Source organism: Petaurus breviceps, unplaced genomic scaffold (genome assembly GCF_028583685.1).
Source record: "Petaurus breviceps papuanus isolate PSGF00001 unplaced genomic scaffold, PetGlider_PUasm1.0 177, whole genome shotgun sequence".
Classification (NCBI taxonomy): domain Eukaryota; kingdom Metazoa; phylum Chordata; class Mammalia; order Diprotodontia; family Petauridae; genus Petaurus; species Petaurus breviceps.
The window spans coordinates 3,545,407-3,562,112 of NW_027185776.1; the positions used below are offsets into that span (position 1 = coordinate 3,545,407).

Here is a 16,706-nt window from a genome sequence, read left to right on the forward strand (position 1 = left end):
TTTGTTTTGGAAGAGTTTTCATAAAAATGTTATTCATGTAACATGTCATGGGCTTGTTATTGCTATTTTAAAATGAATCAATACTTATTTTAAAAATATATCAGTTTTAATTTCTAACAATTTAATTTTTACATAATAATTAGTATTTTAAATTTAACATATATTTAATAAAATAAATTACTAATGTATACATAGAAGAGCCAGTGGTGTGATAGAGCCAGCTCATTCAGTCTCTGCAGAACCAATTAAGATTTTCAGTGTGAGCATTTTATACCCATAGCATTGAAAAATGCTACAAATAGGGCTCAATTTATTGTTTTGTAGATTGTCTAGACTTAAGAAAGTGAGAGAAAAATATTAATTATTCAGAGTTAATCACACAAAATTAAACTTAAAAAGTGTTTTTTTTAAACTTAAAAAGTATGTTTTTTTCGGAGAGCTGGTTGTTAAACATTTACCAGCACACTACCTGGATATAACCCACATCCACAAGCTCTGTGGCATCTTTTTTAGACCAGCTCCTCTTGTCTTCTCCAGCAGATTGCTCCCACCCATTCTCTTCCCTTTCTAATCTTCGGTCTCTTTCCTACTACTGTTTCCTTCCCCCCACAATCTACAAATAAACCCAAGTATTCTCTCATCCTTAAAAACAAACAAACAAACAAAAAACACAACACAAGGGGCGGCTAGGTGGCGGAGTAAGTAGAAGACCGGCCCTGGAGTCCGGAGGACCTGAATTCAAATTCGACCTCAGACACTGCATTTAACACGAAACTAGTCATATGACCTTGGGCAAGTCACTTAACCCCAATTGCCCTGCCCTCCAAAAAGCAAAAACAAACAAACAAAACCCCCACAAAAACCAAAAACAACACAAAAGCCCTTCACTACACCACCGTTACTTTGGCTATAGTCCGATAGCTCTCCTTCCTTTCTTAGCCAAGCTCCTGAGAAAAAGCTTCCTACAGGTATTACCCCTTCCCGTCCTTTCATTCCCATAACCACCACCTTCATTGAGACCTTTGTCACCTGTTGGGAGGAATATGGCAATACTCTCCTAATTAGGCGCCCCTGCCTCAAGTTTCTCCCCGACTCCCATCTACCCTCCAAACGCTGCCGAAGTGATTTTCTTACAATAGCAGTACTTGGAAAACAGTAAGCGCTTAATTAATGCTTGTAGCCCTGCCTCGATTCTACCAAATTCGGAGGCAGCGTAAACCCTTGGGCCTTTGGGCCAATAGGGAAAGGGGAATGACGGGAGACCTCTAAGGCCCCCCGGTTAGCTCTCAAACTAGATTCTTCCTCCAGATTTTGTGAAGCCCGGGAGGGGAACAGCACCAGAGGCCAATAAAGTTGCGTCGGTTTTGGAGGGGGCGGGGCTTCGTGCTGTCATGGCCGCCCCCATTAGACACACCCACGTGGTGTCAGTTTGCGGAAGAGGCGGTGGCAGAAACCATGGCGGAGGCGCGGACACCTTCACGTGGTGAGTTCCCGTATTCTCGTCCCTTCTCTTCACCCCCTCCCCATTAAGTGCGGTCCGGGACGGGCCCGGGCTACGTTAGAGGACCTAGGAGATGGAAAACTGGGGAAGGAGGGAAGGGAAGGAGAGAAAGAATAAGGGAGGGAAGGAAGGAGGCCCGCACCGAGCCGCGCCGCCGGACTTCCGTGCGTGGCTCCGGCGCGGTAGGAGAGTCACGCAGCCAACACGGGCCGGACCTTTGAGATCAACTCTAGACCACCTCTCTTCTCCTTGTAACCTCCCCTTCCATTTTGCACCTGGAGAAATTGAGACCCAAGGAGGAGAAAGTGAATTATCCTTCAGTCAGCCTGGAAACAGTTAATAATTGCCCACTATGTGCCAATCAATCAATAAACACTTATTGATTACCTACTATGTGCCGGGCACCGTGCTAAACCCTGGGGATACAAAGAGGCAAAAGACAGCCCCTGCCCTCAAGGAGGATGGGCCTTGAAAAAGAAAATGCTTATTTTTAACATTCATTTTTTACTTCCTTCCGAATTCTCCGCACCCATGGAGACAGCAAGCAGTATGATAGCAGTTACACATGTGCCGTCATGCAAAACATTTCTATATTAGCCATGTTGCAAAAAAAGACAAGAAAAATAAGGTGAAAAAACTATACTTGAATCCATACTCGGAGATGAGCTTATATTTAAATTTAATTAGTTTCTTTTGCAATCCTGTCTATTGTGCATTTAAGAGCATTATTCTGAAATGTCATTTAGGTCAAGCCAATGGGAGAGACAATATGCTAAGAAATATGCAAAACAAGCTATGCTCATTATACAGAGGAGATAATTAAAAGAGGGAAATCACTGGAATTAAGAGGGGTTGGGGAAGGCTTCCTGTAGGAGTTGGGATTTTATGTAAAGGAAGGGGGTGTGTATGGGGGTGTCAGTAGTTGTAGTAGAGAAGGTAAAATTCTAAGAGAGGAGTGTCTTGTTTGTGGGACAGCCAGGCCTCCTGCTAAGCATTGGGGACACAAAGAAATGTAAGGCAGTCCCTGCCCCCGCGGATCTAGTAGTCTGTCTGTTGTTTTTGTTAAGTCATATCTGACTCTGCCTGACCCCATGTGGGGTTTTCTTGGCAGAGACCCTGGAATCACTCGCCATTTCCTTCTCCAGCTCATTTTACAGATGAATAAACTGAGGCAAACAGGGTTAAATGACTTGCTCAGGGTCATACAGCTAGTGAATGTCTGAGGCCAGATTTGAATTTAGGTCTTCCTGACTCCAGGCCTGGTACTATTATCGACTACACCACCTAGTTCCCCCCATAGTCTGTTAGGTAACATGCAAACAACTGTGTACAAGCAAGTGACATACAGGATAAATTAGAAATATATTGGAAAAATCAGAAGGAAGGCACTAATGTGGAACAATGAACTTGTTGATTAGAAATATTTTGAAAATCACATTTCCATTTAATTAGTTTGCTTTGTATTCTTCTCAGGTATCTCTTAGGCTGCTAAACTGTATGTTGGGCTTGGAGTTTGGAAATTCCAACTTAAGCAGTATAACTGCAGGCAAGTCAGTTAGCCTCTGTTTCCTCATCTATAAAATGGAGCTAATGGATACTACTTATCACCCTGGATAGTTGTGAGAATAAAATTGAGATATCTGTTTAAAAAAAAAAACACAGGAATTTCCCCTGTCCCTCCCCCCCAATATTAGAGTGTAGGCTCCTTTCTTTTTTCCTATTTGTATCTCTAGTCCTTAGCACGGTGCTTGGTGTATAGTAGGTGCTAAATAAATGTTTATAGACAGTCCACTTTGGCATTTTGCAAACCTTAAAATACTTTCTGAATATTGTTATTGTTTTAATATAACTGGGCTTTTAAAAAAAATGACCCCATATATTTTATTTTCTGCATTTAAAGACATTCTAAGTAGGGGTCCTTAGGCTTCACCAGACTATCAGAAGGGTCCATGACAAAAAGCTGAGTCCTTTCTCTAAAATAACATCCATTCTACTGCCCCAGACTATTACTTGTGTACTTCCACTTAGATTTCTCTAGGATGCTTTCTGAATCTAGAAACTTACCTTCAACTTTCCAACCACACTTTGCTGCAGTCAACACCTCCCCTCTCTCTGTCCAGGCTACTTATAGGAGTTTATCATAGAATATAGAGTTTGAAGAGACCATCTAGGCCAACTCCATCATGTATATATGAAGATGCTGAGTCTGGGAGATGTTAAGTGTCTTGTCTTCTATCCCAATTAGTGAAAAGATTAGTGAAAGAACCAGAATTTCTTCACTGCCCTACTGTCTCTCAGGCAAGTACTCTTAATACAGAAATTCTACTTAGCCAAGGGCATAATCTTTTCACCCCCTTAATCCTTTTACAAGATGACTTTGCTATTCTACCACCTTCCTGCTCCCTGCTTCTCTGAGAGCAATGTTCCTTATTTTCTTTTGCTTCTCAGTCATTCCTTTTCTCCCTTGGTATTTGGATCTTTAGAAGTTACAAAATACCATTTGTGTGGCTCTTCCAATTCCTAACTCATTTCCAGATTTCAACAAAAGCCCATCATTGGCTCTCCATGGAAGATAGTCCACAACGGAACTCTTTGGGCCAGGAATTCTAAACTCCTTATGGTAGCTATGGCAAAGCCTATGGACCCTTCACACAATAATGTCTGTTGCCTACATACATAATGGAAGGAAATGCTAAATTTCAGTTAGAGGTTAATGAAAATAAAGATGTAATTTATTTTTCTGTACAAGTTCATACACCTTGGCTAAAAACCCTCTATTTTATGGTGTTCTGAAAGGGGGAAATAGAAACATTTCAGCAAATTCTGTGTTTATTAAATCTTTACCTTGTATTCTTGGCTGTGCTAGCTTATGGGGGAGAAGGTAAGTTATCTGAAGGTTTTGACCACTTGGACTTATGGGAGCTTAGATTCTTTCACAACTCCTGGCCCATAATAATTAATGCCTATTGATTGATTGGTTAGACTGTATTTAGGTTTTATTCAGAAACTGCAGAATAATCAGATTTGCCATTCTGTGATATAGGCATTAGGTATTCAGAGAATGGAAAGAAAGATCAGGCAGTATGCTTTAGTGAAAGAATTATTGGATTAGATATCAGGAGACCAGAGTTCTCCTGATCATCATTCTGTTAAACCATTGACAAGCTAGGCGGGTGACCCACAGCAAATCATCTAGAAAAGCAATGAGACCTAGGTTTGAAGTTTGACTCCTGGTTTCTTAGCTGTCTGATTCAGGGGCAGATCTTTAAACTGCCTTTGTACCTCAGTTTCCTCTTCCATAAAATGGGGCTAATCCTGTTCATTCTATTAAACTTGCAGGGTTGTGATGAAAGTGATTTGTAAACCTTAAATTGATGTATAAATAACAAGAATAAACTTACTTAATCTCAGTTTCCTTATTTGTAAAATAATGACCTTGCACTAGGTGATCCTTCCAGGTCTTGTCTAGCTTGTAACTTTCTGTGATCCTGGATACAGTCATTCAGAGAGGAAGTCTAATGTCCTCATTTTACGGATGAGGAAACAAAGACTTGTAAAGATTAAGGGACTTGTCTAAGGTCACATAGGTGAGTGACTCACAACAACCACATTAGGTAGAGTAGGTATTATCTTCATTTTACTGATGAACAAACTGAGAAGTAAACTACCCTGTATCCTTGGGTAAGTTAAAGGGCAGAGCTGGAAACAGAACCCAGGTTAATAGCAACATGAAAAGCAGTTGCCTAATGCCCTTTCCACTCATGTCTTGTTTGGATTTTAAATTTTGTGGATAGGTCTATTGAAGGTTCAGTATTTGGTGTATTGTAAAGAGCCCTGGGTTAGGAGTCAGCTCTAGCTCTGCCACTTGCCAGCTGTTTGATCACTTGTAATTAAGTCTCCTTCAACCTGTTTCCTCATTAGCATATTGGATGAGATGGTCTTCAGTGTCCTTCCTTACCAGTGGCATGGGAGATAGAGTGCTGGGCTTGGAATGAGGAAGACATGAGTTTAAGTCTGACCTCAGACATCTATCTACTATCCATGTGGCCCTGGGCGAATCATTTAACCTCTCTTTGCCAGTTTCCTCATCCACAAAATGGAGATAATAACAGCCCCTACCTCCCAGGGTTGTTGTGACCATGAGATGAGATAATTGTGAAGTGTATAGCCTAGAACCTGATGCATAGTAAGTACTATATAAATGTTAGCTGTAATTATTAGCTATTATTATTATTGTTATTATTTAAGTTGATTCAAGCAGAAGGCAGAGGAGTTTGAGAAATACCTATACACAATTAAGAACGTTTTCTGTGCATGAGTAAGATGCAAAGATAAAGATTGCTCTTTTGGGGGAACTAGGGAGGCTGTTTTGGGTTAGAAGGCTAGAACAAAGACACATGAACTCTTAATACCAAAGAGAGTATGATAAATAAATAAGAAAGAGGTAGGTAGAATATCTTGGGAATTTTGAGGAAGGATAGATCACATCCAGCTGATGGAGGAGGTTGAATTTGAACTGGGGCTCAAAGCATTCTAACAGGAGGAGTTGGAATTGGGGGTGGGGGTGCATTCCAGATATAGAGAAGATTGTTGAATAAAGAAAGACTCGGAAGAAACCACAGCATTTGTCTGAGGGATGATGAAAAGTCAAGTTTTGGCTGAAATGTAAAGTACACAAAAGGGAATAAGAAATAAGGCTGGGGGGGGGGTGCCTTGGTTTTAAGTCTGTAGAAGGCCCACAATGCAAATCAAGGAATCAGGACATAAAAGGAAGATAGAGTTGGGGATGGGATGGTAGAAACAGTGCCAGATTTGAATCAGAGGATCTTGGTTCAGATACTCTTTGTTACTTACTTCTTGGGCAAGTTAATTGAGTCTCAGTTTCCTCATATCTAAAATGGAGAGGATTGGATTAGATGGCCTAGGAGACCCCTTCTAGCTCTAAACATATTATCTTAGAGTTTCGGATTTATTGGAGGCGTTTGAGCAGAGAAGATACAACATCAGGGCTGTGCTTGAGGAAGATCACAGTGACTGTGTAGGGAGGGTGGATTGTAGGAGAGTGGAGCTGGCAAGACCTTTTGAGAGGCTATTGCAATAGTCCCAGTAGTGCTGGACTGGAATAGGGGGTAGTCAGAGAATACTGATGACTGAGCTTGTGGAGGTGGAATTGACTGGAGTGTGACTAATGAGAAATGAGGGGAAAGGAGGCTTTAAAGAGGAGTCACTGGGAGAACAGATTGAAGAGTCAGAAGGAGTGATAAATTTAGAGGAAGAGAGAATTTTAGGAGATGTTGAATGTAAGGTTTTGGAGGGAGCAATGCCCTGTAGACAGTTGGATTGGAACTTGGGACAGTCTTTTGAGGCAGCTACTGGCCCAGTGGACAGAGCATTGAACCTGGAATCTGGAAGATCTGAGTTCAAATGTGGCCTCAGGCAATAGCAGGGTTACCCTGGTCAGGTCATTGGATTGTGTTTGCCTCAGTTTCCTCATCTGTCAAATGAACTTGAGAAGGAAATGGCAAAGCACTTCATTAACTCTGCCAAGAAAATCGAAAATGGGTTCAAGAAGAGTCAGACACAGCTGAAACAGCTAGACAACAAAATGCTGATTATTGTTACTATTTCGGATAATTATTTTTGTAATTATTGTCAGGACAGAGATCAGGTCTGGAGGTAAAGATCTGGACATTAAGTGCATAAAGATTGTAGTTGAAGCATTGAGGACAGATGAGATGACCAAGGGAGAGAATGTAGAGAGAAGAGAAAGAAAATGAGGATGGAATCTTGAGATTCCTATATCAGTGGAAGGTTTAGGAGGAGCATGAAAAACCAGCAAAGGAGACCAAATGAATGGTAAGATGTAGGAGTAGTGTCAGAGGATCTGAGTTCAAATTCTGACTCTTCAACATAATATCTTTGTAATGACTTGGGCAAGTCATTTCATCTTTTAGGACCTAAATTTTCTCATCCCTAAAAGAAGGCATTGGATAAAATGGTTTTTGAAGATCTCTTCATATTCTAAACCCTATTAGAGTATAGTGTCAAGAATGCTTTGGGGGGAGTAGCAAGTATCAGCCTTCTTGGTTTCCTGTCCTCTATTCCTTCCATACCCCAAAGTCCTCAGTTATTCTTGCTTAACAGCAATATTGTTTTAAGAACAACTTTGATTGAATAAGTAATTTTGACTGTTATAAATCCTCAAATTAATTACTAAGGACATGTAAAGGAAGATGTTATCTGCCTCCAGAGAAAGAGCTGATTTTATACATACACACACACACACACACACACACACACGTCTAATGGTAGCCATCTCTAGGGGGTGGGGAGAAAAAAAAGAAATTTACATGATAACTATTATATTTAGGAGGAGTAACAAGTTTTGTACATGATAGATTTGCAGTTTCATGTTTAATCATCTTTTTAAAATTATACTATATTATGGAAATGCTTGTTTTGTTTCATAAATTAAAAAGGAAAGCAAAATTACCTCTTGCTTGAGCCAGTATTAGAAAGGGAAAATCTGCATTATCTGCTCTGACCTAACAGTTTGTCTCTCTCTTTTTTAAAGGAATCACAAAATTCAAGAAAGGGAGACGATTTCTGCCCTCTGCTAGATTTAGGAAAAAGGGAATAAAAGTTGTAGGAACATGGAAACCTGTGAAGATTGACCCACATGTGTTTGCTGATGGGCAGCTTGAGGACCTGGTGTGTTTTGAAGAGCTTCACGATTATAAATTGGTAGGTGCCTCAAAACTTTCATCACAAGAAAAACCCAAAAAGAGGAGGTCTGGTGCTGTGGTATCTGAGGGGGAGGTAGAAGAAGAGACAGCTTCCCAGCCGAAAAAGAAGAGGAAGAAGAGCAGAGATCGGAGAACAGAGACAAGTGTTAAGAAAGGGAAAGAAAATCCTTCACTTGGAGATGAAGACCTAACATCCCAGGAGGTTGCACTCAAACATGCACTTGACACAGACCATGAAGATGGTCCCCAGGAAGGTGGAGTTGTAGAAGCCATAAGCCCTCCCAAAACTGTTCAGAAAAAGAAGAAAAAAAAGACAGGAAAAAAAGCACAACCATCTTCTCAGCCTGCTCCTTCCAAAGCTCCCTCTAAAATAAAGAGTTGGACAACCAAAGTGGATGATCAGAAAGCCGATGTCTCTGCCTGGAAGGATCTCTTTGTTCCCGAGCCAGTCCTTAGGGCATTGAGCTCCCTGGGCTTCAGTGCTCCCACTCCTATTCAGGCTTTGGCCTTGGCCCCTGCCATCCGAGATAATCTCGATATCCTTGGTGCCGCAGAAACAGGTGAGCTCTTCTCTTATTCTTAGGCAGAAGAGGAAAGAGTCTGGGATTCAAGTCAGAAAGGCTGGGTTTGAGTCCTAGTTCATTAGATGATACTGGCTCTAATTCTGTGTGAAAGATTGTGGTATATGGGAAAAGGCAACATAAGGTTGGATCTCTTTTGTTCAGTCATTAAGGTTAGGCACAGGACACGTGTTTTACCCGTTTTCAACAAAAGGAAGAGAGCAGAATCTGTAAACTATGGGCTATTAAGATCGATTCCAGTTCCTGGGGAAATTCTACAATGAATTATTAAAGAGATAGTAAAGTAGAAAGGGAAGCAGTGATTTCAGAGAACCGTCACAGTTTCATCAGGTCATGCCAATTTGAACAGTTACTAAATTGGTAGCTGATGGGGAATGCTGTAGATATAGCTTACCTATAGTTTAGCAAGCTTTTTTTCCTACATCTTTAGAATTTTTTTAATGTATCGGGCCGAGGAACAATTAAAGAAAAAATTATCTTAGATTGAAGATGGAAATGTCTAATATATTTCCTTTATCGGAGTTGTTTTTGCACAGTCATTTTCAGTCGTTTCCAACTCTTCATGGATCCCATTTGGGCTTTTCTTGGCAAAGATACTGGAGTGGTTTGCTGTTTCCTTCTCCAGCTCGTTTTACAGATGAGGAAACTGAGGCCAACAGGGTTAAATAACTTGTCCAGGGTCACACAGCTAGGAACTATCTGAGGATAGGTTTGAATTCATGAAGATGAGTCTTCCTGACTGCAGGCTTGGAACTTTATTACTGCACCACCTAGCTGCCCCTTTATTGGAGAGTACCACTCAGAATTGTCTCTCTTCATTTGTTGTCTTCTTTATTAAAAAAATTACATTTATTCTGAATTTAAATACCAAATAAAATAAGCATTTTGGTTTACGTAGTAGAACAGAAAAAGGGACTGTGGATCTTTTATATAGCTTGCTTTCCTTTTTAATATATAAAATTCAATCCATAGCTTTTTAAAATAGCTTACTTTGCCTTCTTTCCTACCTTTTGTTTTTGAAAATTTTAAAATTTTAGTTTTTCCCTCAATTATAGGTTAACAGTTTTTTAAAAAAAATTTTGAGTTCCAAATTCGCCCTCCCTTTCTACCTCCTCCCTGAGACTAAGCAGTCAGATATAGGTTGTACATGTGCAATCATGTAAAACATTTCCATATTAGTCATTTTGTAAAAGAAGACTCAAAAGAAAAAGAATGAAAGAAAGTAAAAAATTGGCTTTAGTCTATATTTGGACAATATCAGTTCTTTCTGTGGAGTAGATAATATGTTTCATTATTAGTCCTTCGGGATTGTTTTATATCATTACATTGTTGAGAATAGCCAAGTCATTCATAGTTCTTCATCATACAATATTCCTGTTACTGTGTGTAATGTTTTCCTGGTTCTGCTTACCTCACTTTGCATCAGTTCATAGAAGTCTTTCCACCTACCTGTTATTTTATAAACTTTTGATAAAGTGTCTCATCATGGAGAAGGTGGTGTAATATGAACAAGGTAATGCATTTAGACAGATTCAGAGCCAGTTGTATAGCTGGACTTAGAGTAGTCATTAATGATTTAATGTCAACATGTCAGGAGGACTTCAGTGGAAGAACTCAAGGATCTTGTCTTGGCCCTCTGCTGTTTAACATTTTTGTCAGTGACTTGATTGAAGGTCCCTTCCAGTTCTATAATCTTATGATCCTAAAACATAAAAAGTAAAAAACAAAAAGGGCAGGAGGAAAAACATTGTTTCATACATAATTGCCCCTTTGTGACCAATGAAAAGGATATTAAAATCGGACTTGGACATTCAGAAATGAGGACAATGAGACTTTTGAGTTGTTGGCAGGTGATGACAGTCAGAGACAGAGTATAGGTAGAATAGGTTACAGTAACGGACCACTTCAGCCTTGACAGATTTCACAAGACCATGTCTGCCAGCAGTGGGAGGTTGTGTTGTAGTGTGAAGGTGGTGGTGAGTGGCTAGAGAATCAAGGGATCTGAGTTTTTATCACATCTCTGCGCTTAATAAGTGAATTGGTACAGGTCTTGATTTCACTTTGAACTTTAGTTGTAAAATGAAGAGGTTAGATTCTGTGATCTCTTTGGGTACTTCTTGGTCTTTTCATTTTATTTTTTAAAATAAAATTAGTTGGGAAGGACCATCTAGACCAGCCTTTACTGCTGTAGAAACTCCCACTGCCTCCCACCCTGAACTCCTTGGCCTACCCTGCAAAGAGCATCCCTAGTCAACCAACTTTTGTTTGAAGACATCAAGTGAAGAACACCTTACCTACCTCCTGAAAAAGACTGCTCCACTTTTGGACGGCTAAGCCTGTGAGGATTTTTTCTTTTTATAGCAAGCCTAAATCTGCCTCTGCATTTTCTATCCATTCCTTTGGTTTTGCCAAGTAGCATAAGTATTCTCTTAAAGTACTTGAATACAGCTATTATGTGCCCCCTGAGTCTTCCCTAGCTAAACATTCTTAGTCCTTTCAATCAGTTCTTGGATGGTACTCCTTCTCCAGTCTTCTCAGCCTCCTGATCACCCTCATTTAGAAGCTCTCCAGCTTTTCATTAGCCTGTTAAAAGCCCAGAACAATGACTGTGGTCTGGTGAGCATGTTGAGATGCTATCATGTTCTTGACATTTCTTCTCTTAACATAGCCTAAGATTTCCTTAACTCTTTTGGCTGATGGTTTGTAGCGAGCTTCCTAAATAAATTGAATGTGCTTACCTAAACCTTGGTTTTTTTTTCTCATATAAACTTCCAGCTAGATGTGTCTCCCCTATCTTGTACTTGTGAGGTCGATTTTTTTTTTAGCAGCACAAGAATAGGACTTTCCATCTGTTAAGTTTAACCACGGTAGATCTGGTCTATAATCATTGTCTGTTGAGATCTTGATTTCGTCAGCCATGTCCCTGTTAGCGTCTTATTGCCTGCTACTTTGAGAAACTTCCTATTCATTCCTTTATCCAAGTCACTGATGAAAATGTTAGACAACATAACCGTGTTTCCCCGATAATAAGACACTGTCTTATTAATTTTTTTGGACAGAAAAACACCAGAGGGCTTATTTTCAGGGGAGGGCTTATTTTAATGAACATTGACAGCAATTTTAATAAACAGGTAAATGTGAACAAAAAAATGTACCTTTATTCAATAAGCAAATCACTGGGGAAGAACAGGATGATGTGCTCACTGCTGCAGCTCTGATTGGATGCAGCTCGGAGCGCGGCGTATGTTTCACCCGGGGGAGGGGGGGGAATGGTGCATACAGAGGTTACCGTAATGTAGCGTGTAGCGCAGGGGATCACCTTCTCTACAGTAGCAATCTCAATAGGGCTTATTTTCGGGGGAGGGCTTATTTTAGAGGAATCTTACACAGTAAGGGGAGGGCTTAGATCTTATTATCGGGGAAACACGGTAAGTTCTAGGAGAGATCCCTGAAGCATTCTACTGCCATTCCAAGTTGACATTGAGTGAGCAATAACTACTCTTTGGGTCCAGTCTTTCAACTGGCTATGATTCCATCTAACCATATGATCATTGAGTCCATGTCTCTCCTTGTCTGAGATTTTGTCAAGTGTTTTGCTGAAATATGAGTTACCTGTTATTGTATATGACAGAGGGCAGCTAAGTGGCACAGTAGATAAAGGCCTGGAGTCAGGAAGATCTCCCTGAGTTCACATCCAGTCTCAGGCACTTACTAGCAGTGTGACCCTGAGCAAGTCACTTAACCCTGTTTGCCTCACTTTCCTCATCTATAAAATGAACTGGAGAAGGAAATGGTAAACTACTCCAGTATCTTTGCCAAGAAAACCCGTAGAAAATAGGATCACGAAGAGTTGGATACACCTGAAATGACTGAACAACATTATTATTTATGGCATTCTCTTGACCCTGTAGTCTAGTAACCCTAAGGAAAAAAGGGAATTATTTTAGTTTGGCACTTCTTTTTCTTGATGAAACTATGTTCTCTCATAGTGATAGCCTTTTCCTTTTTTAAATGCTCATAAAACATCTCCTTTATAACATTCTAAAATTTTGCCAATAAATGTCAAATTAATCTCTAAATTATCTAACATCTGACCTCTTCACTTTAGTTCAGGCCCCCATCACCTCTTCATTACATCATAGCTAGGTCCTGATTAGTGTAAAACAATGACTCCTGAAGTTCTTGTATGTATTCATATTTGAAGTTACAATTATGTAAAATTTGCAAATTGGTCAAAGCTCAATTGAAATGTGCAATGTGAATTCAAAGAATACATTCTCTTCATGGATTCATTATTCTCACTAATTGGAACCTGACTGTAGTTTAATAACTTCCTAATTGGCCTCTGTGCCCCAAGGCTTTCCCCACTTCAATCCATTTTCCACACAGCTATCCAAGTGATTTTTTTAAAGTGAGAATCTGACCATGTTGCTTATTATTTCCTCAGTAAACTCTAGGGGTTCTCTATTACCTCTAGGATAAATAGAAACTTCTCTGTTTGACATTTAATGCCTTTTATAACTTGGCCCCAGTCTACCTTTTCAGCTTTGTTATTCACTATTCCGTTTTCTGCCGTCTTTGGTCTGGCCATATTGGCCTTCTCACTCTTCATCTCCCATCTCTGCCTTTCTGTTGGCCATCCTGCACGCCTAGAGTGTACTCCTCCCTCGCCTCTGCCTCTGAGAACCCCTTTTCTTCTTCAAGGTTCATCTCCAGCTCTGCTGCTGCACAGGCTCTTCTGACCTCTGCAGATGCTAGTGTCCTCAATCTCCAGACTTGCTGTTGAGTCGTTTTTTACTTGTGTCTGACTTGTGACTGCACTTGGAGTTTTCTTGGCAGAGCTACTGGAGTGTTTGCCGTTTCCTTCTCCAGCCCATTTTACAGATGAGTAAACTGAGACAAAAAGGGTTAGGAGGCTCGTCCAGGGTCACACAGCTAGGAAGTATCTGAGGCCAGACTTGAATTCAGGAAGGTGAAGCTTCCTGATTCTAGGTCTGGTGCTCTATCCACTGTACCACCTAGCTGCCTCCAAACTGTCTCATATTTATGTTTATCTGTTTATATTTACTTTCTCTATATTCAAATATGTACATGTTATATCCTTTGGTCCTTGAGGACTGAGCCTTGTTTTATCCTTTGTGTTTGTATGTCTAGTACCTAGTATTTGCTCAATCAGTGCCCATTAGTAGATGGGTGTGGAAGGGGAATTAGACTTGTTTTATTTGAACCCCAAAGATAGAGCCAGGAAAAGTGGTTTCCTTGTGAATAGACTTATAACCCTAAGAAACCTTAGAGGTCATTCGATTCCTAGGCTTCATTTTAGAGATGAGGAAACAGACCCAGAGTGATTGGCACAAGGGCCCAAAAATAGTAAGTTGCAGAGCTGAGGTCTCTAACTTTAAATAAGGTGTTTTGTTCATTGTGCCATGCTGGTGGTATGGGCAGCCAGATTATGCAGTGTATTAGGAAGACTGTAGTTCAAATCCGACCTAAGTCACTTATTAGCTATGTCACCTTGGGCAAGTCACTTAACCCTGTTTGCCCCAGTTTCTTCATCTGTAAAATGAGCTGGAGAAGAAAATGGCAAACTACTCCAGTATTTTTTCTAAGAAAACTACAGATGGCGTCTTGAAGAGTTGGGGACATGATGGAAAATGACTGAATGACACCACTACCATCACCATGCTGGTGGAAGTTTGAAACAAGCACATCTAGGGACAGAATTGTAAAGGCTGCTATTTCTCCTGTAGAAGGCTTCCCTTTATTCAGGGCCTTCAGGTAGAAGCCAGCTAGGTGTCACAGTGGATAGAACCCTAGCTAGCTGAGAGTCAGGAAAGCCTTTATTCAAATCTAGCCTCAGGCACTTAGCTCTGTGTCCTGGGTAAGTCACTTAATCTCTGACTGCCTCAGTTTCCTTCTCCATAAAATGGAGATAATAACAGCGACTACTTCTCAAGGTGGTTGTGATGATCAAATAAGTTAGTTAATCATTGTAAAGTGCCTAGCATAATGCCCAGAAAGTCGGTGCTCTATAATTTTAACGTTTATTATTGTTAGATAACCACTTATACATTGTAGTTGGGGTTCCTTTTGGGCTATCTCTTGAACCCAGTGGCCATTCCTTCCAACACTAAAATAATGTTGCTCTGTGAGTTCTCTTCTCCTGGTACATGGAATTTCTTATATCAGTATAGTAATATCAATACTTCTCTGCATCATATCTCTGTCCAACCACATACCACTCTTCTTTTAATCCTGTTCCTTTTGAATATTCCTATGAATTTTAAAATATTGGGTCCAGTCTCATCAAGCCTCTGATTCCTCCCATCAAATTTACCTCTCCACAGCATGTTATGGTGGCTGGTATGCCAGGTTTGGAGTTAGGAATACCTGGGTGGGTTCAGATCTTGCCTCATCAGACATTTATTCCTTCTGTGATCCTACACATCCTGTCCCAGCCTGTTTCCAGATCTATCAAATGAGAATAAATAATAGCAACTACTTCACCTGGTGGTTGTAAGGATCAAATGAGGTATTGTGTGAGAAATTCTTTGCCCTATATTAATGTCCATTGTTAGTCTTACACATTTAAGTATAAATATCTGAGGCCATGGGTCATGGGCATAAGGCATTTGATAATAGAGACCATGCTGTCTTCACTTTTGGGTTTACCTGTCTCTGTCATTTTTGTCATCTGTAAGATGGGCCTGTTGATAATAGGTACTTTGGCAACCTATTAGTAGGAATAAAGTAAGGATCCAATAACAGAGGCACAATGAGGGGTGGGGGAGAGGGGACAGGATGAGCACAGGACTTGAGGCAGTGGGTTTGAGTCCAGGCTGTGTTAACTTTCTAGCAAAGAGGGAGAGACAGAGAGAGACAGAGAGAGAGAGAGAGAGACAGAGAGAGAGACAGAGAGAGAGAAAGAGAGAGAGTGTGTGTGTGTGTGTGTGTCTCCCTCAGTTTCTTCATCTCTAAAGTATGGTCACTAACCATTGCATGACCTTCCAGTGATGTTGTGAGGAAAAAGTCTATAGAAAAGACTGTTTCTTTAAATGACATCATGCCTTTGCATAGAGTAAGTACTTTATATTTGTTGAATTGAATAACCTTTTGTAAATTACTAAGCCATGATTAGCACTGGGTTCAAATCCCACATTATGATTGTCTCTAGGGCCATCTATGGCTCAAAGCAAAGAAAAAAATAGTCTCAGTCCTGAACTGTTTATATTTTACTCTTTGCTCTCTTTTCTTCCTTCTAAGGAAGCGGGAAGACCCTTGCCTTTGCCATCCCAATGATTCACTCAGTGTTGCACTGGCAGGAAGAACAGAAACAGACCAGCCAGGAGCAGTCTGGGAGTCACTCTGGGAGTCACTCTGAGGATGGAGAGTCGTTAGTGGATACGGATGATTCCTCTGACGATGATAATGAAACACTGAACCATCTGGCAGTGGAAAGAAAAGAAGAGAAGGATGAAGACCCATCTCACAGTCCAGGCGATGAAAAGGAGTCAGGTGACATAAAGCTGGATTTTGATGAGGAAAAGCCTGCTAGTCACAGAAATCAGAGTAACCCTTTGCTTGGACTTGTTTTGACACCCACCAGAGAACTGGCTGTCCAAGTCAAACACCATATTGATGCTGTAGCCAAGTTTACAGGTAATGTCTCTCCCCATGTGGCCTTGTGTTATGGTTACCTGGGCCTCCTGCCTAGTAGGCCTTGACTTCATGGTAAATTAGCTAATTTTTAAAGTTTTATATTTTAAAGAAAAACATGTTGACATTTAGCCTTTGCCTCATCCTGAAGGCCACAACATTTACTATATCACAAGAGATATGGTTTTCTAGCTCATCAGAATGTGACAGTTATAATAATTA

General features: G+C 40.4%; 1 protein-coding gene across 1 annotated transcript in view; it reads left to right on the forward strand.

The window, feature by feature from the left end:
* Positions 1-1,377: 1,377 nt before the first annotated feature.
* DDX24 (DEAD-box helicase 24) overlaps positions 1,378-16,706 on the forward strand; it is a 40,578-nt gene continuing 25,249 nt past the window's right edge. The window contains exons 1-3 of the mRNA XM_069086013.1: positions 1,378-1,483; positions 8,076-8,807; positions 16,092-16,487. Coding sequence (XP_068942114.1) covers positions 1,456-1,483; positions 8,076-8,807; positions 16,092-16,487 — 1,156 coding nt within the window. The 5' untranslated portion in view covers positions 1,378-1,455. The remainder of the gene's footprint in view (positions 1,484-8,075; positions 8,808-16,091; positions 16,488-16,706) is intronic.